General features: G+C 46.9%; 2 protein-coding genes across 3 annotated transcripts in view; one reads left to right on the top strand and one right to left on the bottom strand.

Moving 5' to 3' along the window:
- RAMAC (RNA guanine-7 methyltransferase activating subunit) overlaps positions 1-2,956 on the bottom strand; it is a 34,131-nt gene extending 31,175 nt beyond the window's left edge. Inside the window, exon 1 of the mRNA XM_066636564.1 lies at positions 2,930-2,956. The gene's annotated coding sequence lies outside the window, so the exon portion shown is untranslated. The remainder of the gene's footprint in view (positions 1-2,929) is intronic.
- The window catches only part of HOMER2 (homer scaffold protein 2), a 79,992-nt gene continuing 60,039 nt past the window's right edge, over positions 973-20,925 (top strand). For both annotated transcript variants that reach the window (XR_010794842.1, XM_066636560.1), the window contains exon 1: positions 973-1,461. Coding sequence is in view for 1 of the 2 variants with exons in the window: in XM_066636560.1 (XP_066492657.1) it covers positions 1,325-1,461 (137 nt within the window). In the remaining variant the exon portion in view is untranslated. The remainder of the gene's footprint in view (positions 1,462-20,925) is intronic.

A 20,925-nucleotide genomic window follows, 5' to 3' on the forward strand; every position in this document is an offset into this window, starting at 1 on the left:
CATTCCAGCCAGTGGAAGCAAAATGGAAGAATTTGCTTCCCTGCCTTTGCCTCTGTTTTGCTCCCACCACCTGGAATGGCTCTGAAGGGCAGAGCCTCTCTACCGAAGTCTTTCAAAAAGCAGTGCCACTGCTGTGTGGGTTGTGAGTGCTTGCATGCCTCACATGGTGGTGGCACTGCTTTTCGAAGGGCTCCAGTAGGTTGAGTCCTTGTGTGCTTCACATGGCTGCAGCTTTGCTTTTTGAGGGACTCTGGTAGGGAGGCTCTGCCTCACCTGCCTCCCCATGTCCCTGGCTTGCACAGTGTGTTCAGGGGCCTACACAACTTAGTGCTTTGCAGCCCCTCTAGCCACACCACTGCTCAGAAGGGCCCAAGCGAACCAACTTTCAAGCACCAAGGCAGCCCTGAGGTGAGGGAACAAATGTTCCCTTCATGAGGAGGTCTCTGTGACTGACCCCCCCCAACCAGGTGCAGCGCACCCCCCAGAGACATGTCTGCACCAGTGCTGGAAAGTTGGCTAGCACTGGGCACTGAGGGCCCAATCCTCTCCAATTTTCCAGTGCCCCTGCAGCTGTGCCCATGGGGCATGCACTGTGCCCTGTGGTGGGGAGGCAGTCACAGAAGCCTGCTCAACAAGGGGCTGCACCGGTGCTGGAAAGTTGGATAGGACTGGGCCCCCCTGAGTCCTCCCTGGAACCAACAGGGGCCAGGATGGCAACTGTGAGCCTGAGCTTATGCAACTCTACTCAGAAGTAAGCCTCGTTATAGTCAATGGGGCTTACTCCCAGGAAAGTGTGGCTAGGATTGCAGCCTGCCTCCTCACCGCCACCAAGCCGCCTGGCCCAGAAGTTCACCCCCAGGGTGGGAGAACTGGGGAGCGCGCAGGGGCGCAGCCTCCCCACTTGCACGCCCCGCCCCGGCCCGCCCCCCGGCTTGCGGGAGACACTGTAGCAGGCTCGGGGAAGGCAGGCAGGCGCCCGGGGTCTGCGCCGCGCTGTGCGTGGGAGGGGCAGGTGGAGCAGCTCTCGGCGCGTCCAGAAGGGGACCCGAGAGGAGCGCGCGCTGCGCCTGGACCTCTCCAAGCCCGCGGGCTTCGCTCAGCCGCAGCCCGTCTGGGAGAGGCGCTGGTGTGAGCAGCTGAGCCCCGGAGAGGCAGCGGCCAACGGGGTGGGAGGGGAGCCGCCAGCCGGGGAGGAGCGGCAGGAGAGGAGGCAGAGCGAGCGGCTCGCTGGAGCGCAGGGGCCGGCGGAGCGCGCAGCAGCAGCAGCGGTTGGGCTGCCCAGCCCAGGGAAGGAGCGCAGCGCTTGCCTCGCCCGGGCGGCCGCATGTGCGAAGTGGGGACTCGCCCCGCGCTCCCCGCCGGAGACCGAGGAGGGGGAGACACCCCTCCGGCCAGCGCGCTCTCCCCGCCGGCGTTGCAAGCCGGCTGCGCGGCCGGGGAGAAGTGCCAGCGAGAGATGGGGTGAGTGCCGTCCCGTCCGCTGCGCGCGCTTTCCCGGCAGGAGGTGGCATTGGAGGCGCTGGGGCTTGCTTCTGAGTAGACCCGACGAGGACTGGGCTCTGAGTGACCGAGCCAGGAAGGGACCCCGGGGGGGGATAGCAGGGGACCCCGCAGCCCCTCTGCCCAGGGGATCGGGACCTCCGGAGCCGTCCAGTTTACTCTCGTGTAAACGGCTCGAGGCGTTCATCAAGCCTCGCTGGGCTCTCCGGGGCTTCCTTTCGAGGAAGCGTTGTTGTAGCAGCAGCGCCGGTCCAAGCATAAGTTACTCGCAAGGAAGTCCTACTGAGTTCGACGGGGGCTTGCAGGTGAGCCTCCAGCTGCTGAGGCCGCGATCCTGTGTGCACTTTCCTGGAAGTAAGACTCAGTGAACACAGTGGGACTTACTTCTGAGTAGGCATGCCTAGGCTTGGGCTGTGAAGTCTGCGATCCTGAGCATCCTTTGCTCCTTTAGTAAGGGAGTAAATCCCACTGGTCACAGTAGGGCTTGCTTTTGAGTGAATATGCACAGGGTTGTGCTGGTAGCCCCTTCCAGGAGCTGGAGCTGGCTGGCTGGCTGTCTCTGAATGTAACCCTTAACCAGGATGTGTTGTCAGTGGCGTAGCTAGATGGGGTGCAAAGCAGTAAATTTTGCAGGGAGCCTCACCACAGCATGCAAGGTGGGGGGGGAAATGGCATATACCTCCGTTTTGCTCCCCCACCCACCCACCCACCCACCCAGAATGAGGTGAGGCTTCTGTGAGGCTCTTTGCAAAACTTCCTGCTTTGCACCCTCCTCTAGCCATTCCAGTGGTTGAGGTAAGCTTCATATATTGTAGCTATACCTGCAGAGCTGCCATCCAAGCAAGCATGCTTGGAGATTGTAGCTTCAAAAATCAGAAAGAGTGCCCCTGCTGAAAATTCAGGAGATCTGGGTTGGGATGTACCTTTAAATATAAATTACAGTTGCTTAATATAAGAATCTAATAGTTTTCTCATCCCCTCTGGCTTGGAGATGCTTTCAAGGGATAGTTTCTCCTTCCTCTGCTCAAATCCCATGGGAACTGTGTCACTCCTGTGCTGTTGTTTGCTACTAATAATATTCCTAAAGTTCCCCCAGTCTGCTTGGTGCTCCACAAAAAGATAATGGGCCATAAACCCTGCCCACAGGTGTGCAACTTAATGAAATGAATGTGAGCAGGGAATGGGAACAAGTCCAAACAGCACATCTGCCTAGCAGGATTGGTGCAGGTGGAAGGGTCTGAAACAACAATCACAAAATATCTTCTCTTTGCTTTACTACAGGTCAACCCTAAGCATGCTTATTCAGAAGCAAGACTCACTGAGTTCAGTGGGATTTGCTCTGTAGTGAGTGCACTTAGAATTGCAGCCTCGGCTTACACACTAATACCCACTTACTTGAAATACATCTCACTGAAGCTGCCTTACCCACCGAGTTGGATCCCTGGTCTGGCTAGCTCAGCATTGTGTTGACTGATTCAAAGCAGCTCTCCAGGATTTCAGGCTAGGGGTCCCTCTCAGCCTTATTTGAAGATGTCAGCTAGGGATTGTGTTGGGGATCTTCTGCATGGAGAACAAGGCACTGTTCTCACTGGACTCTGGCTTCACTGAACACAATAGGATTGATGTATTAAGAATATTTATACACTGCTTTGCAACCCCCCCCCACCTAAAAAAAGTTTCATAAAGTGGTTTGCACAGCAAAGTCAATGAATGGTTCCCTGTCCCCAACAGTCTGACAATGTAAAATAAGATTCAGAAGAAACACCAGCAAACAGCTAATAGAAAAGATGCTAAGCTGTGGTGAAAGGGGAAAGTTGCTTGCTCTCCCTGTTAAATATAAGAGGAACATGACTTTAAGGGCGTCCTTTATGCCCAGTCAGCAGGAGTAATAATGAATAAACATGATAGGATCAGTCTCCCCATCCCCATGAGGAAATGTCCCATCTGGACAAAGCCTAAATCTGTTGGATACATAAGGTCAGAGTTGCCTCCCAAGAGGCTGTGCTTATACTACCTAGGGATGCACCCCTAGAATCCATTGCAGGGCTGCAAAAGATTCTGAGGCAGTGAGCCAAGCTTTGCAATGCAAGACGGACACTCCTGATCACATCCTTTACAATGTTGGAACATGTAGGACAGTACGTTGAGGTGGTCTGAATGTTGCACCCCAATATTCACTACTGTTGCCAAGCAGCCTAGGTTTATTTGAAGAACCTCAAATGAGCTGCTGTTCCATTGCCACCCCAATGAAACTTTCTTACCACAGACAACTATTTAAGCTACTTGGCTCTAAGGTATTGCCTGCTGATGTGTTTACTGAAGTTAATCTTTCATAGAGATACTTATTGTTTTACTTGTTCTCACACATTGATGTGGTGCTCTGATGACTGAGCAGGTGAAGATCTACTATGATCTTTCTGTATTTGCCTCCAAGATGTGGAACTCCTTGCCTCAGGATGGGAGATTTATTGGGTGTCCAGATTGCCTTCCTTTCAGTGTTGATTGAAGACTGAGTGTTTTGACAGGGTTTTAATTAACTGTTTGAGGCTTTAATCTGTTGGCTGTCCTGCTTATTTGATTTTTGCTGTGTTTTTAGTTTTGTGTGGTTTTTGTTTTTTTTAAACTCTTATGGTAAGCCATCTTTAGCTCTTTTTGGCTTGAAAGGCAGACTATGAATAACACTCTTCCACTTTGCAGAAAGTTCCCCACTGATGCTGGGAGGTGAGGCAGTCAGTGGTTGGACATTTCCAAGTCTGCATTATGTACATAGTTTGGGATGTGTTCTGAATGTGTATCTATTGCTGAAACTTGCCTGGCTGGCAACAAACTATCTGATTGGCAGTTTGATCATGGCTCTGATTTTCCTGGAAATGTGTCCCACTGTGGTTTCTTTTCAACTTTTCCTTCCAAGTGAACATGTTTAAGGTTCTGACCTTCTGTTTTTGTGAATTTCAGTATTGGGCAGTGAGACAGGTTATGGCTGTCAACATGGTGTGTGTGTGTGTGTGTGTGTGTGTGTGTGTGTATATATATATATATATATATATATATATATATATATATATATATATATATATATATATATATATATATATATATATATATATGATACATGCCCCTACTCTCCCTTTATGCCTTCATCTCCTGTTAGTGGGCTGCTCAGAGACAACTGGTGGGCTGCTGTGAGAGACAGGATGCTGGATTAGAAGAGCCTCTTGACATGATTCTGCAGGACTTATATAAATGTGAACAAGTGCATTTGGGTTTATAGGCAGATTTAACAGCTTTACAGCTGGCCACTGCAACTATGTGTTTAAAAGCAGGTTTGTATAGGTGAAGCATTGCATGGAATGGGAATAATCTTTCATCTCTTGCAGACATTCTTGAAAGTGCATACAGGTCCATCTGTGTGTGCAAACTATATATGCATAGGTTCTGTCCACAAAGTAACAATTGATGGGTGGAGGGAGAGTGTGAGATTAACTGGGACCCCCAGGTACCACCCAGATGCTTCCCAATGGCTGAAATGTGCCAGTTTTCAAAATATCTAATTAGGGCTGCAGAGTTGTACACTAACCTGCAGTTGTGCCTTTGAGAGCACAGGTTGCCTGACGCCACCCAGCAAACTATTGATACTACTCTAGTAGTAAAGCTTAGTTTGCTGACAATGTGGTGGTGAGGATGTCTGGCTTATAGTAGGCCTATGGAACAACAGCGTATCCCAGAATTACTGGGGTGTGTGTTTCTTTCTTTACTACCCCTTGCACCTGTGACTTTTAATAGGTATGTGCATCCACAAGTAAGTGGCTAAGTATCTCCTTGCTGCAATGAGAATTTATCCTACAATGTCTGCAGACTTTTCTGTGTAGAGGCTCAGGAGCAAGCTAGCTTCTCTTTTTCTTGTCAGTTGGCAACATTAGGAGGGATTTTCAAGGCTGGGGTCTCTCTCTCTCTCTCTCTCTCTCTCTCTCTCTCTCTCTCTCTTATGGATTTGATTTATTCTTGTAGGTAAGAGCAATAGTATAATGAGATGGGTTGATAGAACCACTTGCCCCAGGCAGAAGCTAGAGGGAGTACAACACTGACAGCAGAGGTCATGTCATGCATTGACACAGATTTAAAATAACATAAAATTATGTAATGTTTACTTTTCCCTTTGGAAGGATTAGACATGTTTGGAAGGCGGTAAATGAAGAGACAAGGGTTGGGTTGCTCAATAAATGGTGTTTCTTATAGTGCTTGCAGCCTAACACAGGACAGCACATTTCATTGTTGTATGTGGCTACTCCCGGAATAACACTGGGTTGAGCAAATCATAGAAGTGTGACTGGCTCATGAGAACTTAGAATTTCATGTCTCAGGACCCATAAGGACCACAGCCATCCCTGACTCACTGCAGACTTCTCAGTCAACTCCCCAAAGTAGGCATTAGTCCAGAGGTAACGCCTGTTCTAACTTTAAATTTATATCTAAATTGCCAGGTGTCGCCTTGATACAGGAGACAGATGCATATTTGGAGCTTGTCCTCAGCATGGAAATGAATTCATGGGAGGGGTACACTGGCTCCCCAAGTTACAGCCTGTCTCTAGTTGAGTCTGAGTATAGGTGGCTGTGCTTGCACTTTTGTACAGACTCAGGGTGTCCATTGGTGGTGCTTTGTGCGAGTGCAATAGTACTGGGCTCACAAAAATGGTGGGTTTGATATATGTACATCTGAACTTGTGTTTGGAACTTAACCTGTATGTCCACAAGAGACTTGGTGTATAGCTGAGTGGTAGGGCACCTGGCTTTGAGTTTAGTCCTCTGCATTCCTGCGTAGACCTGGGAAGAACCCTGCCTAAAGCTCTAGAGAGCCACTTCCAGTGACTGTATACAGTGTAGACCAGTGTTTTCAAACTGTGGGTGATGACCCACTGGGGGGGGTAGTGAACCAATTTCAGGTGGGTCACCATTCATTTCAATGTGAATTTTATTTTTAATATATTAGACTTGGTGCTACTGTGACATGTGAATGCATTTGGAGAAATGTTACATATCTGTACTTTGAGTAGGCTAATATGTATATGCTTTTAACAGTGTTAAAGGGGGCTTACTCCCAGGTGAGTGTGGATAGGATTGCAGCCTTTGGGATGTTTGGGGAATTTTTTTTTAACAGATCAGCAACTACATGGGAGAGTTAGGAGGATTCTTATTTATTTAAAATAATTTTTAAACTTATATTTATTATAAATTTATTTAATTTGATTTTTTTGTATGGGAGGGCGCTAAAAATTTTCCTGCGTGATGATGTCAGTTCCAGCCTTGACACAACTTCCAGGTTAATGACATTACTTCCAGTGGGTCCAGACAGATTGTCATTCTAAAAGCGGTGCTAAAAAGTTTGAGAACCACTGGTGCAGACAATAATGAGCCAGGTGACCATTTGGTCTGATTCAGTGGAAGGCAGAAACATGGTTAATTCTGACATTGAATTAAAGGACAAATTAAAGGACAAAAGAATTAAAGGACAAGGGGCAGTGTGGCAAAATGGCAGGTCTCCAGGTTCTTACTGATAAAAGCTGGTGAGATATTGGCCTTATCTATGTTTGGGAGTTATGTAAAGGAAGGTGTGAAGTGACTAGTTAAAGTCATAGCTGGTTTAAATACAAAAACAAAATTGTATGTTTAAACTGTTTGACAAAAGAGAATCACTATTGCCTTGCTTTGGAGGAATGGTGAAATCCCTTCATGGTTTGGTTTGTGCGGTTGCATAATGCCACAATCCCTTATCCTCAAGAAATCCTCCCCTTGTTCAGCAAAGGTGGTGTTCCCGCATTCCTTCAACACCTTGCTCTGTGGTGTTACTCAGGATTCTATTCAGCCTCCTTTGATTTTTAAAGTCTACATAAAACCACTGGGAGGTCATTTGGGATTTTGGAGTGGGGCATCAGTATGTGTGTGACTTCGGCTCACCCCCTTTTCCTCCTTCAGCTGGGAAGCTGTGGAAGTTCTAGATCAGGGGTGCTCACACTTTTTTGGCTCGAGAGCTACTTTGAAACCCAGCAAGGCCCGGAGATCTACCAGAGTTTTTTTACAATGTTCGCGCCATCATAACATATAATATTTATGTGTACAATGTATGTTGGTGTACCTTGAGCCCCACTGAGTATAACAGGACTTACTCCTGAGTAGACATGCCTAGGATTAGGCTGTGAGGCTGCAATCCTAGCCACACTTACCTGGGAGTAAGCCCCATTGAGTACAATGGGCCTTACTCCCGGTGTTTCCTCCCAGAGGCACCTGAAGGGGTGGTCGGCACTCTGCGATCTACTCATTTTGCCTCGCGATCTACTGGTAGATCGCGATCCACCTACTGAGTGCCCCTGTTCTAGACCCTTGTCTGGTGGCAATAGTGGAACTGGATAAGGCAGCGATTTTCAGCCTTTTTCATTTCACGGCACACTGACAAGGCACAAAAATTGTCAAGGCACACCATCAGGTTTTTGACAATTGACAAGGTACACCATGCTGCCAGTGGGGGCTCACATCCTGCATTGGCCCTACTAATAAATGACCTTCCTCCATATTCCTGTGCCACAGTGGTTGAAAATGGCTGGGATAAGAGCTAATAAGCTGAAACCGAATCCAGTGAAGACAGAAGTGCTGTTAGTCTGGAGAGCTGCCGACCTGGTAGTGGAATGTCGGCCTGTTCTGGGTGGGGTTATGTTCTCCTTTGAGGAACAGGTGTTCAGTTGGGTCTGCTCTTTGACCCAGCTTTGCTCCTGGATGGGCAGGTGTCAGCTGTGGCCAGGAATGCTTTGACTGGTATGCCAGCTCAGCTTTGACTTGTATGCCAGCTGTGCCCACTCCTGGCTCAATTAGACCTGGTGATGGGCACACATGCATTGGTGACATCTAGATTGGATTGCTGTAGTGAGCTCTGTATTGGACTGCCCTCCAAGACTGTTTGGAAATCTCAATTAGTGCAAAATGCAGCTGCCACGTAGCTGACTGGCACCACTGCTTATGACTCTGTCACACTCCTGTTATACCACCCACATTAGCAGCTTATACTTTTGTGAGCATATTTTTGTGTTGATTTTTGCCCTTTAAAGCCCTGAACAGCCTGGGACCCAGATACTTGAAGGACAATCCGCTCACCCTTTGAAGTGATCTTGGAATGAGCATGAAAAAAGAAAAACTTCAGCTGTATGACCAGGAATGTTTGCAAGCAATTAAAATGTAGGTTTTTGTAAGAGGCAAAAAACTTGCTATGTTGTTTGTATTGAGCTGTGTGAATGTGATTTTACTGAAGGTGAGCAGACAATCTGTTAGCAAGACAAAACTAAAGCACTCTGACTTTTTAAACCTCAGTCTGTGAGAAGAATTACTAAAAATTGCTTGACAAAGCCATAATGTGAAAGGTTGTGAAGTGACTAATCCTTCTAAGTACCTAAAATGATTTTTTTTTTAAAGCTCTTTTAAAAAAGTAGTGGGAAAGAACTTCATGCTTTCATCAGTCAAGTGACATTATCCTTTTCACGTTTAGGCTCCTGTTTATAGGAAGATTCTATAGTTGCATCAGAACTGGTTTTAAGCTTTGCATGTCTCACTCTGTCACTCTTTATTTTTTTACATTTCTAAAGAACTCAGGCTGTGAACTTAATCGCACTTGCTAGTGTGGAAAGCAAGTTCCATTTTAAACCAGCAGCACTTCCAGATTCATGTGGTGAAGACTGATATTCTCTCTAATCTTCAATAGCTTATTCACTCTGGGCTTCTTTACATATCACATTTTGGGGAGGGGTGAATACCAAAGATTTTTTGTAAGCTTATGCCTAAAAATGAAATGTGTGAATATGACCATCAAGTGTTTAGGCACATGTTTTTCATAGGGAAGCATTCTGCAGAAAGCTTGGATTTTCTGTGGTTTTTTGCTAAGTGTATACAGTATTTTGCAAACCCAGATTAATTTATTTTTATCTAAATGATTTATATCCTGCCTTTCCCTCTCAATAAATGGGGTGCACAAGATGGTGCACAGAATAGAGAATAGAGTTGCGGTATAATGCTTCCTTTTGGACCAACTTGTTACCCCTTAATGGCTCAGTGGTGTGCGTTTTTTGGGGTTTTTAAAAAATGTAGTTAGTTATTGTTGTGATAGGCTGCACATTTTATTATGGAGCTTTGAAATCTGCCTTGGGCATTTTCTTTGGCATGGGAAAGCTGGAATATAAATTTTTCAAGCAAATACCATATGTATATGCTGAAATGAAAGCATGTGCAAGTTTTGAGTCAAACTATCCCCTCATGTTGCCACCAAATTTGTAGCCTGCAAAGTCAGGTGTTGGTATTGATTTGGGATGGGAACATGGGTGTGAACGGTTGTGGACCATGGTGACAGTAAGTACATTTTTTTTTTACTTCGACACAAGTTTAACTTCCTCCCCAGGAAATGTTAGAAGGAAGGCAAGGGACATTGCTTCTTGTCTTCACTCTGATTTGGCTTCATGCTTTCACTATATGATAGTGTTGTGAAGCCAAATTGGTGTGAAATCAAGACTGGAGTGAAATCAAGAGCAAAAAGCAGTGCTTTCTGTCCTAGTTCTGCTACTTTCTGGGAGGAAACATTGAAGAAAATTGAGCACTGCAGGGTTAGGGAACATGAATGCTACTTCTTCCAGGATCTAGCAGTGAGGACTGCAGTCACCACTGACAGGAGTATATGAACAGGTGGCAGTGGCGAAAAATATGAGCAGGGCATAGTTTTGTTGAAACCTTTAGTTCTGAGTCCACCCATCATCCTGGCTTGGAGCCAGAAAGTTCTGAAAACACTTTCTACTCATGTCTAGGATACACCCAAACTCTTTGAGGTGCTCTGTTTCTCCAGTGCGCTGTGTCCCCAAAGTGGAGAAATCCAAGCTAGCACATCATTTATTTAATCAGCCACTTCTCAACTTTTTGTACTGTGTTATTCAATCCTGTCTGTAGCATCCTTTAAGAACTTCAGTGCAGAATTCATTACCGTTGGGCTGAAGTGGCAGAGCTTATAACTGCGAAACAAAAAGACAATGGCAAGGAGAGAAAGCCAGGCAAGGGCAGACTTTCATATTGAAGCATCAGTCATGTTTGTTTCAAGAAAGTTTGGAAGGAGGGCAGAAACTCCTGCAGCAGAGCGACCGAGATCTGTTAAATACCCTCTTTTGCGTTGAACAGCCAAACACCATCTCCAATGCCATATCGCAGTCTGCTGTGGAAAACCTCTTGCTTTCAAAAACAGGTTGTCATGTGACATGCCTGAGGTGTATGGACTGGAGCAAGCCTAAACCCAAAGCCTCGTTGGACATATGGAGCTGGCAGTTTGACCTTTTAAATAGACCAATAATGATAAAGCAGCTATAAATGGATTTGCATGCGTTCAGAATGTAATGGATAGTGGTGTAGCTAAGAAGGGTATATGGGGGTACAGTGTCCTGTGCACTATTTCTTAGAGGCCTCTGAAAGCCATGCACATGCCTTTGGATGCCTCTGTTTCCCAAATTTGGTAGCATTGGTTAAAAACAACAATGCATCACAGCCCACATAGCTTTACTAGACAACAAAAGAGAACTATAAAAAAACATTTATTTATTAATAATAATCCGCATTTCCCATCTTCATCTTATTCATAACAAATGTCATGAGTCAGGTCGTTTAAAAACCCTCATGGAACTGTGATTTAATGATGGCTTGATCCTGGTTTGTAAGCTGCAGTTAAACCACAGTTCCTGGATTCAGCTAGCATACAGCTGTTTAACAAACTAGAATTCTTCCTCTTGGGAGCAAACCAGCAAGGGTTTTCAGCAGACAATCTGAATTGGATCTGTGTCAACAACTAGGGTCCATGAGTAGATGCAAAACTACAATCCATCACTGGGTTGTTTGGGGAAAGCCAGAACTGTTAGTTGTTTTCACATCCCTTTAAGAATTTGTAGTGTGCACTTGAGCTGTGTTCAGATTGGTGTTCCACAAAGGCCCATTCTAAAACCAACTATTGGGTCCTTAATTGCATTTTCTCCCCCTTTGCTCTTCTTGCAGCCCCAGCTGGACAGCAAAAAAGCCAGGAGGTTTAGTGAGCTTCTGATGAGCTGCCACTCATGCCTGGCAAGTTCTGTTAAGCTTGGAGGGTCAGTTTGTTCAGAGCTGCCTTGGAGAACAGCAGCTGGTGCATCATCATCCTCTTGGGCACTAATTGCTGAGCACCCTCTTTTAAAATCAAGCACCATGTAACATTTCCAGATGGGCAGCTGTGCTCCTCTATTGCAACAAGTACAAGAAAGGCTGTGTTAGTCTTTAAGGTGCCACTAGATTCCTTGATGCAACCTTTGTGGAGAGTTCATTTCGTCAGGTGCTGTATATCTTGCATTCTGTGGCTGTTTGTCCCTGCTGTGCACAATTTTCTCTGTTCCCAAGTGTTTGCACTACACCTGCCAACTGAGGGTGACTCTTCATCCACCTGATGCAATGGGCCCTGTTCCATGAAGAAGTGTGTCAGAATAAGATAGTCGGTCATTTAAGGTGCAGTAAGGCTCTGCTTTTCCTTTAACCGCTTGGACTGTTGTTGCAATATCTGAAACGGACTTGTTTGATCCTTGAAATATTTCTCGTGCCAGTATTTTGAAGCAGGTGCTGCTTTTGCCCTCCGACTGCTGTATTTACTGGATCAGCCTATTATTGTATGGGCTTGCTTATTAGAAATCTTCTGCAGAAATGATGAAATCTGTTTTTCTCCCTACTATGGGTAATACTGGAAAAGTTTATGCATATCGTTCCTTTTTTTTCAGTCCCCACTCCTTTCCCCGCCTGGCAACTGCTTATGCAGCTCGTAACTTCTCTCTAAATAGCATCCTGGAATAACTTTGTTAGGACATAATTGTGCTTGAGGCAGTGGAGGTGGGGAAACCTTATAATTTGCATCTCTCAAATAGTTGAGCACATTTCCCTAAAATAGTTAAGAAGCCTATAATTAAATCTCCAAAGGTGGTGGCAGGACAAATGGCACTGGCCTCCAACTAGGACAGGAAGCTTTTAGCCCAAAGTGTTGGGGGAAAAGAATTCTTAATGTGCAAGTGGAGGGGGGGGGGAAGGCCATTAATACCAGGGAAGGTTACTGAGGCACTGTAGCATGTTCGGAATGGCTCAGATTGACTCATCGGTGGGAGAATGCTGGATATTATCGCCCGGTGGGTTACCAAGAGACACAATTTGAATGGTGGGCCAGCTTTTTGGTTTGTTTGTTTTTTTTTCTGTTATTTGCAGCACATTCTCATGTATGTTTACTTGGAAGTTAAGTAACACTGATTTCAATGGTGCAGGGCTGTAGTTCAGTAGCAGAGCACCTGGTTTCAATTCCTGTCATCCTCTGATAGGGATGGGAAAATCCCTCTGGCTGAAACCCTGGAGAATCGCTGGCAGTCAGTACAGACGACACCAAGTTATATGGCCCAATGTTCTGACTTAGTACCAAAGTAGCGTCGTTTGTTTGCCAGGTGGGAATAAAGGCTGGGAGAGTCACCTCCTGCTAGTGTCCTGAGATGTGTCCGCTGGCTGGAAATGAACACATGGTTCTCCTGCACCCTAGTTTTAAATGGGGTCAGCTCAGAATTATCCCCCTCTGGCCGTAGCTCTGACTGAGCACCTGCTTTGCGTTCAGAAGGTCCCATGTTTAATCCCTGGAAGCATCTCCAAGTAGACCTGGGAAAGACTCATCTCTGAAACCCTGGAGAGCTGCTGCCATTCAGTGTGGACAATACTGTGAGGGTGCAATGCTAACCAACTTTCTAGCACTGGCCTAGCTGCAATGCAGCCCCAAGGTAAGGTAACACACATGCCCTTACCTTGAGGAGGCCCCCTTGACTGCCTCCCCACTGCAGGATGCAGTGCACGCCACATGGGCACAGCTATGTCAGTGTTGGAAAATTTGTTAGGATTGCACCCTGAGCCAGATAAACCTGTGGCATGATTCTATAAGGAAGTTTTGTATCTAACGGGGCATCTTCTCTAGATCAGGGGTGCTCAATAGGTGGATCGCGATCTACCGGTAGATCACGAGGCAAAATGAGTAGATCGCAGAGTGCCGACCCCCCCTTCAGGTGCCTCTGGGAGGAAACGCCGGGAGTAAGGCCCATTGTACTCAATGGGGCTTACTCCCAGGTAAGTGTGGCTAGGATTGCAGCCTCACAGCCTAATCCTAGGCATGTCTACTCAGGAGTAAGTCCTGTTATACTCAGTGGGGCTCAAGGTACACCAACATACTTTGTACACATAAATGTTACATAAGAACATATGTAACATATGTAACGACAGACTAAGGCAAGTTCTCCTACTCGCTAGTAAATGCGCGATACAGCGCACTTTCACTTCCATAGAGATCCATGCATTTTTTGTTCTCCGATTTTTTGGCCCTAACTTTGGATAGAAAGGAACATAAGAACAGCCCCACTGGATCAGGCCATAGGCCCATCTAGTCCAGCTTCCTGTATCTCACAGCGGCCCACCAAATGCCCCAGGGAGCACACCAGATAACAAGAGACCTCATCCTAGTGCCCTCCCTTGCATCTGGCTTTCTGACATAACCCATTTCTAAAATCAGGAGGTTGTGCATACACATCATGGCTTGTACCCCGTAATGGATTTTTCCTCCAGAAACTTGTCCAATCCCCTTTTAAAGGCGTCTAGGGTAGAAGCCAGCACCACATCCTGTGGCAAGGAGTTCCACAGACCGACCACACGCTGAGTAAAGAAATATTTTCTTTTGTCTGTCCTAACCCGCCCAACACTCAATTTGAGTGGATGTCCCCTGGTTCTGGTATTATGTGAGAGTGTAAAGAGCATCTCCCTATCCACTCTGTCCATCCCCTGCATATTTTGTATGTCTCAATCATGTCCCCCCTCAGGCGTCTCTTTTCTAGGCTGAAGAGGCCCAAACGCCGTAGCCTTTCCTCATAAGGAAGGTGCCCCAGCCCCGTAATCATCTTAGTCACTCTCTTTTGCACCTTTTCCATTTCCACTATGTCTTTTTTGAGATGCAGCGACCAGAACTGGACACAATACTCCAGGTGTGGCCTTACCATCGATTTGTACAAAGGCATTATAATACTAGCCGTTTTGTTCTCAATACCCTTCCTAATGATCCCAAGTATAGAATTGGCCTTCTTCACTGCCGCCGCACATTGGGTCGACACTTTCATCGACCTGTCCACCACCACCCCAAGATCTCTCTCCTGATCTGTCACAGACATCTCAGAACCCATCAGCCTATATCTAAAGTTTTGATTTTTTTGCCCCAATGTGCATGACTTTACACTTACTGACATTGAAGCGCATCTGCCATTTTGCTGCCCATTCTGCCAGTCTGGAGAGATCCTTCTGGAGCTCCTCACAATCACTTCTGGTCTTCACCACTCGGAAAAGTTTGGTGTCGTCTGCAAACTTAGCCACTTCACTGCTCAACCCTGTTTCCAGGTCATTTATGAAGAGGTTGAAAAGCACCGGTCCCAGGACAGATCCTTGGGGCACACCGCTTTTCACCTCTCTCCATTGTGAAAATTGCCCATTGACACCCACTCTCTGCTTCCTGGCCTCCAACCAGTTCTCAATCCACGAGAGGACCTGTCCTCTAATTCCCTGACTGTGGAGTTTTTTCAGTAGCCTTTGGTGAGGGACCGTGTCAAATGCCTTCTGAAAGTCCAGATATATAATGTCCATGGGTTCTCCCAAATCCACATGCCTATTGACCCTTTCAAAGAATTCTAAAAGGTTCGTGAGGCAAGACTTACCCTTACAGAAGCCATGCTGACTCTCCCTCAGCAAGGTCTGTTCATCTATGTGTTTTAAGATCCTATCTTCGATGAGGCATTCCACCATCTTACCCGGTATGGATGTTAGGCTGACCAGCCTATAGTTTCCCGGGTCCCCCCTCTTTCCCTTTTTAAAAATAGGCGTGACATTTACTATCCTCCAATCTTCTGACACCGTGGCCGTTTTGAGGGACAAGTTGCATACCTTAGTCAAGAGATCTGCAACTTCATTCTTCAATTCCTTAATAACCCTTGGGTGGATGCCATCAGGGCCTGGTGACTTATTGATCTTTAATTTATCAATGAGGTCTGAAACATCTTCTCTTTTAACCTCTATCTGACTTAACTCCTCGGTCAGGAGGGGCCGTTTGGGCAGCGGTATCTGCCCGAGGTCTTCTGCCGTGAAGACAGATGCAAAGAACTCATTTAATTTCTCTGCCATCTCTAAGTCTCCTTTTATCTCCCCTTTCCCTCCCTCACCATCCAGAGGGCCAACCGCTTCTCTGGCGGGTTTCCTGCTTCTAACATATTTGAAGAAGCTTTTATTATTCCCCTTAATGTTGCTGGCCATGCGTTCCTCATAGTCTCGCTTGGCCTCCCGTATCACCTTTTTACATTTCTTTTGCCACAGTTTATGTTCCTTTTTATTCTCCTCATTAGGGCAAGACTTCCGTTTATGGAAGGAAGCTTCCTTGCCTTTTACGGCCTCTCTAACTTGGCTGGTTAGCCATGCGGGCACTCTCCTGGATTTAGTGGAACTCTTCTTTCTTTGCGGTATACACCTCTGCTGGGCCTCTATTACTGTTGTTTTAAGCAGCCTCCATGCACTCTGGAGAGATTGGACTCTTTTTACCCTCCCTTTCAACCTCCTTCTAACCAGCCTCCTCATTTGGGGGAAGTCTGCCCGTCGGAAGTCAAGGGTTTTTGTTAGAGATTTGCCTGGTATTCTTCCCCCAACGTGCATGTCAAAACGGATCGCAGCATGATCACTGTTCCCCAATGGCTCAGTAACGTTTACATCTCTAACCAGGTCCTGCATACCACACAATATTAAATCCAGAGTTACTTGTCCTCTGGTGGGCTCCGTGACTAGCTGCTCTAAGCCACAGTCATTTAGCATGTCAAGAAATCTGGTTTCCTTATCGTGACCAGAACACAAATTGACCCAGTCAATATGAGGATATTTGAAGTCCCCCATGATTACAGCCCTGTTCCTCCTTGTCACCTCCCTGATCTGTTTCCTCATTTCAAGGTCCCCATCCGATTTCTGGTCTGGAGGACGATAGCACGCCCCCAGTATTACATCGCTGCACAAGCCTGGTAATTTAACCCACAGAGATTCTACAGTGGAGTCGGACCCACCTTCAATCTCTACTTTGCTGGATTCTATCCCTTCCTTAACATAAAGGGCCACCCCACCTCCATCACGCCCCTGCCTGTCCCTCCTGTAGAGTTTATAGCCCGGGATTGGGGTATCCCACTGATTCTCCGCATTTCACCAGGTTTCCGTTATACCCACTATGTCAATATTTTCCCTTGTCACCAGACATTCCAGTTCTCCCACCTTTGCTCGTAGACTTCAGGCATTCGCATAAAAGCATTTGTACACGGAATGCCCTAGGATGGGCTGCTTATTCGCTCCTTTGTCCCCGCATCCTCTCATTGTGCCAAACCGTCTATCACATCCCATCACGCTACCTTTGCCAATTTCTTCTCCTACCCTGCCTTTGTCTTGTTGTTCTCTAACCTCCCCATCCTCATCCCATAGGGATGAGGAGTCCCGAACCTGATGCCCCTCGGCTCCTGTCGGCCTTCCCCCAGGGATCAGTTTAAAAGCTGCTCTGCCACCTTTTCAATGTTATGCGCCAGCAGTCTGGTTCCATTCTGGTTCAAGTGGAGCCCGTCCCTCTTTTACAGGCCCCGCTTGTCCCAAAACGTTCCCCAGTGCCTAACGAATCTAAACCCCTCCTCCCTACACCACCGTCTCATCCACGCATTGAGACCCCTGATCTCCGCCTGCCTAGCTGGCCCTGTGCGTGGAACAGGTAGCACTTCAGAGAACGCTACCTTTGAGGTCCTGGGTTTCAGTTTCCTGCCTAAAAGCCTAAATTTGGCCTCCAGAACCTCCCAGCTACACTTGCCCACGTCGTTGGTGCCGACATGCACCACAGCCGCTATCTCTCCCCCAGCAGTGTCTACTAGCCTGTCTAGACGAGAAGTGATGTCCACAACCTTCACACCAGGCAGGCAAGTCACCATGCGGTCCTCACATCCGTCGCAAACCCCCCTCTCTATGTTTCTAATAATCGAATCCCCCACTACAAGAAGCCCCTGACCCCCCTCCCGCCGAGGAGTATCCGAAGTGCGTTCGGATACGGGCCCATCCCCTGGAGAAGGGGTCCTCCCTAGGGGATTGTTTCCCTCCTCTCCAGGATGATGTCCTCCAGTCCTGAGACTTCCCACCCGGGCAGCCGAGGAGCTGCACGCCTGAGATTGGGATGAAGCCTGATCATCCCCAGAAGTCTTCCCACGGTCCTCCTCTGCCTGCCTGCGCTTCTCCAGGTCGGCCACCAAGGCTTCAAGGGAGCGGACGCGTTCCCTGAGACCCTGGAGCTCCTTGCACCGAGGACACACCCATGACTTATGCCCCAGAGGCATATAATCATACATGTGGCACTCAATGCAGAACACTGGATAGCCCCCTCCCTGCTGCTTGGCTGTCTGACTGCATAGCTTTTTTGTTGTTGTTGTTGTTTTATTTAGGGGTACTTTTATAAACCCTACACTGATTAGCAGCCCTCTTCTCAAAGAGGAAGGGCAGTGTATGGGGCCCTGGCCTCCTCGCCCTGCTGCTGAACTCGCCCAGATGCTAAACTCTCAGTTTACCTGGCACTTGGGGTCCCAGAGGCACTTGGGGTTCCCAGAGGCCACACACGTCTGTTATATGTTCGTCAGAGGCCGCACACGTTATATGTTATGATGGCGCGAACATTGTAAAAAAAACTCTGGTAGATCTCCGGGCCTTGCTGGGTTTCAAAGTAGCTCTCGAGCCAAAAAAGTGTGAGCACCCCTGCTCTAGATAATGTTTGCAAGATTTCACCTCTGGGGACTTTCCCATCTTACGCTGGCATCCCTCATTTCTTTCCTCTGTGTCTTTTATGTTTGCCCATTTTTCTCCCTGTTCCCCTCCCTTCTCTTTGACTCATTAATTAAGATATATATTGTAAACTTCTTGAGGCAGGGCACCTTCTCTTTGTGTGTTTGTGTGAGACTCTATACACTGCTGGTGTAGCATAATGGCCAACAAAGTGAGATGTGGAGCCTATGGCTCAATCTGTCTTGCCGCAAATATGCTGGATGGCCTTCCATAAACCTCTACTCCCCCTGCCTTGGCCCTCTGCACCGGAGAGAGAAGATTTGCCTTCTGTATTACCGAGAGAATGTGTGAAGAATCTTCAGAGGGCTATGCAAGATCACAGACAGCCTTCTGGGTCAAACCAAAGGCCATCTGGTCCAGGATCTTGTTCACTACTGTGGCCAACCAGATACTTCAGAGAATCCCATAAGCAGGATGTGAAGATAGCAGTTCTCCACTGTTGTTCCTAGAAGCTGGTGTTCTGCTTCTGAACATGGAGAATTGATCTAGCCACCATGGCTAACAGTTATTGTCAGACCTCTTCTTTATGAATTTGTCTCCTCCCTCTTTTTAAAGTCATTTAACCTGGTGAGCATAATGAGAGTTGCAATGGACTACCCCGGCGCCAGTGGCATCACAATATTACATGATGTTGTGACATCACTTCTGAGTTCTCCCCAGAGGAGGTGCTCGTTGCAGCCGCTTCACATGCCGCATACCTTCTCCTCTGGAGGCTGGGGGAAGGAATGGGGCGTGTGAAGCTGCCAGTCCCCCTTCCTCTGGGGGGAACCCGAAAGTGACTGCCTTGGAGGTACAAGGCAGTCACTTCTGGGTTCTTTCTGGAGGAGGGGGAAGGAACGGGTTGTGCAAAACCACCAGCGCCTTCTCCATAACTAAAGCAGAGCCTGGGGGCAGTCATGTGCCTCCCTTAGGGTCCACCCTAGCTATGGCTCTGGGCATTCTCACATCTTGTGCTAGTAACTTCTGTTTCTCATGAATTGACTGTTGATTTTGTGGAGTGGCTATGAGTTATCATATTATGACAGGGAGTAAAAACTTCTCTAGTGGAGGCGATATTACTACTGTGTGTCTCAGTAGCCTAATATAAATTTGTCACCATTTATTTTTAATGTGGGGTGTCAGTGGGAAATTGCTCATAGCAAATCAAAATGGTTCTGTTTTGTTTACGTGCATCAGCTATTGGTCATTGCAACCTGAAAAGAAAAAGTCCATTTGAGAGTCATACATAAAAGAAATTTTTTTTAAAAAAAAAATTGGCAGTTCTTGCATTTATTGGTGTGATCAAAACACTTAGATTAGCTAATGCTCTCTTGGGGCTAAGTGTTGAAAGAGGAAAAGAGCCCTGTGTTGTTCATGGGAATTGAATTTCAAGGGTTTATATAAGGCACATTGCTGGATCACATCATTGATTGCATGTGTGACTCACCGGGAGACGCCAAGCAGCAGTGTGTAGGTGAGAAGATTGTTAAGAATTCATGGGAAATGTCTTGCTTAAAAATAGTAAGAATGGGGAGCGGGGGAATGCTACCTTGTTCAGTGTTGAAATTAGCCTACACAAGTTTCTAGCCCACAGTGTTTAACTAGCCTACCCGGCCCACTAACATCTGTTTCGCTTCTTTTTGTGTCATATTCAAGGCCTGAAAGAGAGTGCCAACTCTCTTCCTAATCTATCTGCAAAAGTTTCCCTAATTTGCAAAAAGTTCTTTGAAGATGGTTCTTGCTCAACACGGGTGACTAGGCAACTGCTGATGGCATGAACAAGAAGCAACTTGCATGGGAGGCGGATTGAGATAATACCACAAAGGTACAATGGACAGCAATGAATGAATACCTGTTGCTTAGCATGCATATTTTTCATATTGCTTCATGTTCTCCAGCTCTTCTGCTGACATAGTGTTCATTCCAGCCAACAGTAGAAAGTGGGTTGTTGTTGATACACCCAAAAACTTCACAGTGGCTGTTTTCACACTTAATGTGAAACCATAGTTAGGTAGCCACACCATGGTTTGAGCTCCCAGATGTATAACAGGCAAACCATGATTTAGACTTCTGGATGACTTCTAGTTTGCTCTCATTTTCCATCTCATTTTCCATCTGGGCCTGAATCAGTGGTCTGCAAATTTAGACATAACGAGAAACCACGTTAGTTTATAAAGTGACTTGCAAACCAACCCCATATTCTGATTTCAAATTCATTTTTTTGGCAGATTGATTCAGATTTAATATGCAGGGCTGGCCCATCCATGAGGCCAACTTGAGAGCTTCCAGGGGAGAAGGTTGGGGCACGATGGCCAGGTCAAGAAGCCATGGTGGCCTCCTTGCCTTTGTGCTTTGCAAGAACCCGGGAGTGCTGTCATGCTGTTGTGCACTGTCACCATCCCGGGGTCTGTGGGACTTGGTAACACCATTAATTAATAGTTATAGCTGGAGATGCATGGGATGGTAGTTCAC

The sequence above is a fragment of the Tiliqua scincoides genome, chromosome 8, assembly GCF_035046505.1.
Source record: "Tiliqua scincoides isolate rTilSci1 chromosome 8, rTilSci1.hap2, whole genome shotgun sequence".
NCBI lineage: Eukaryota > Metazoa > Chordata > Lepidosauria > Squamata > Scincidae > Tiliqua > Tiliqua scincoides.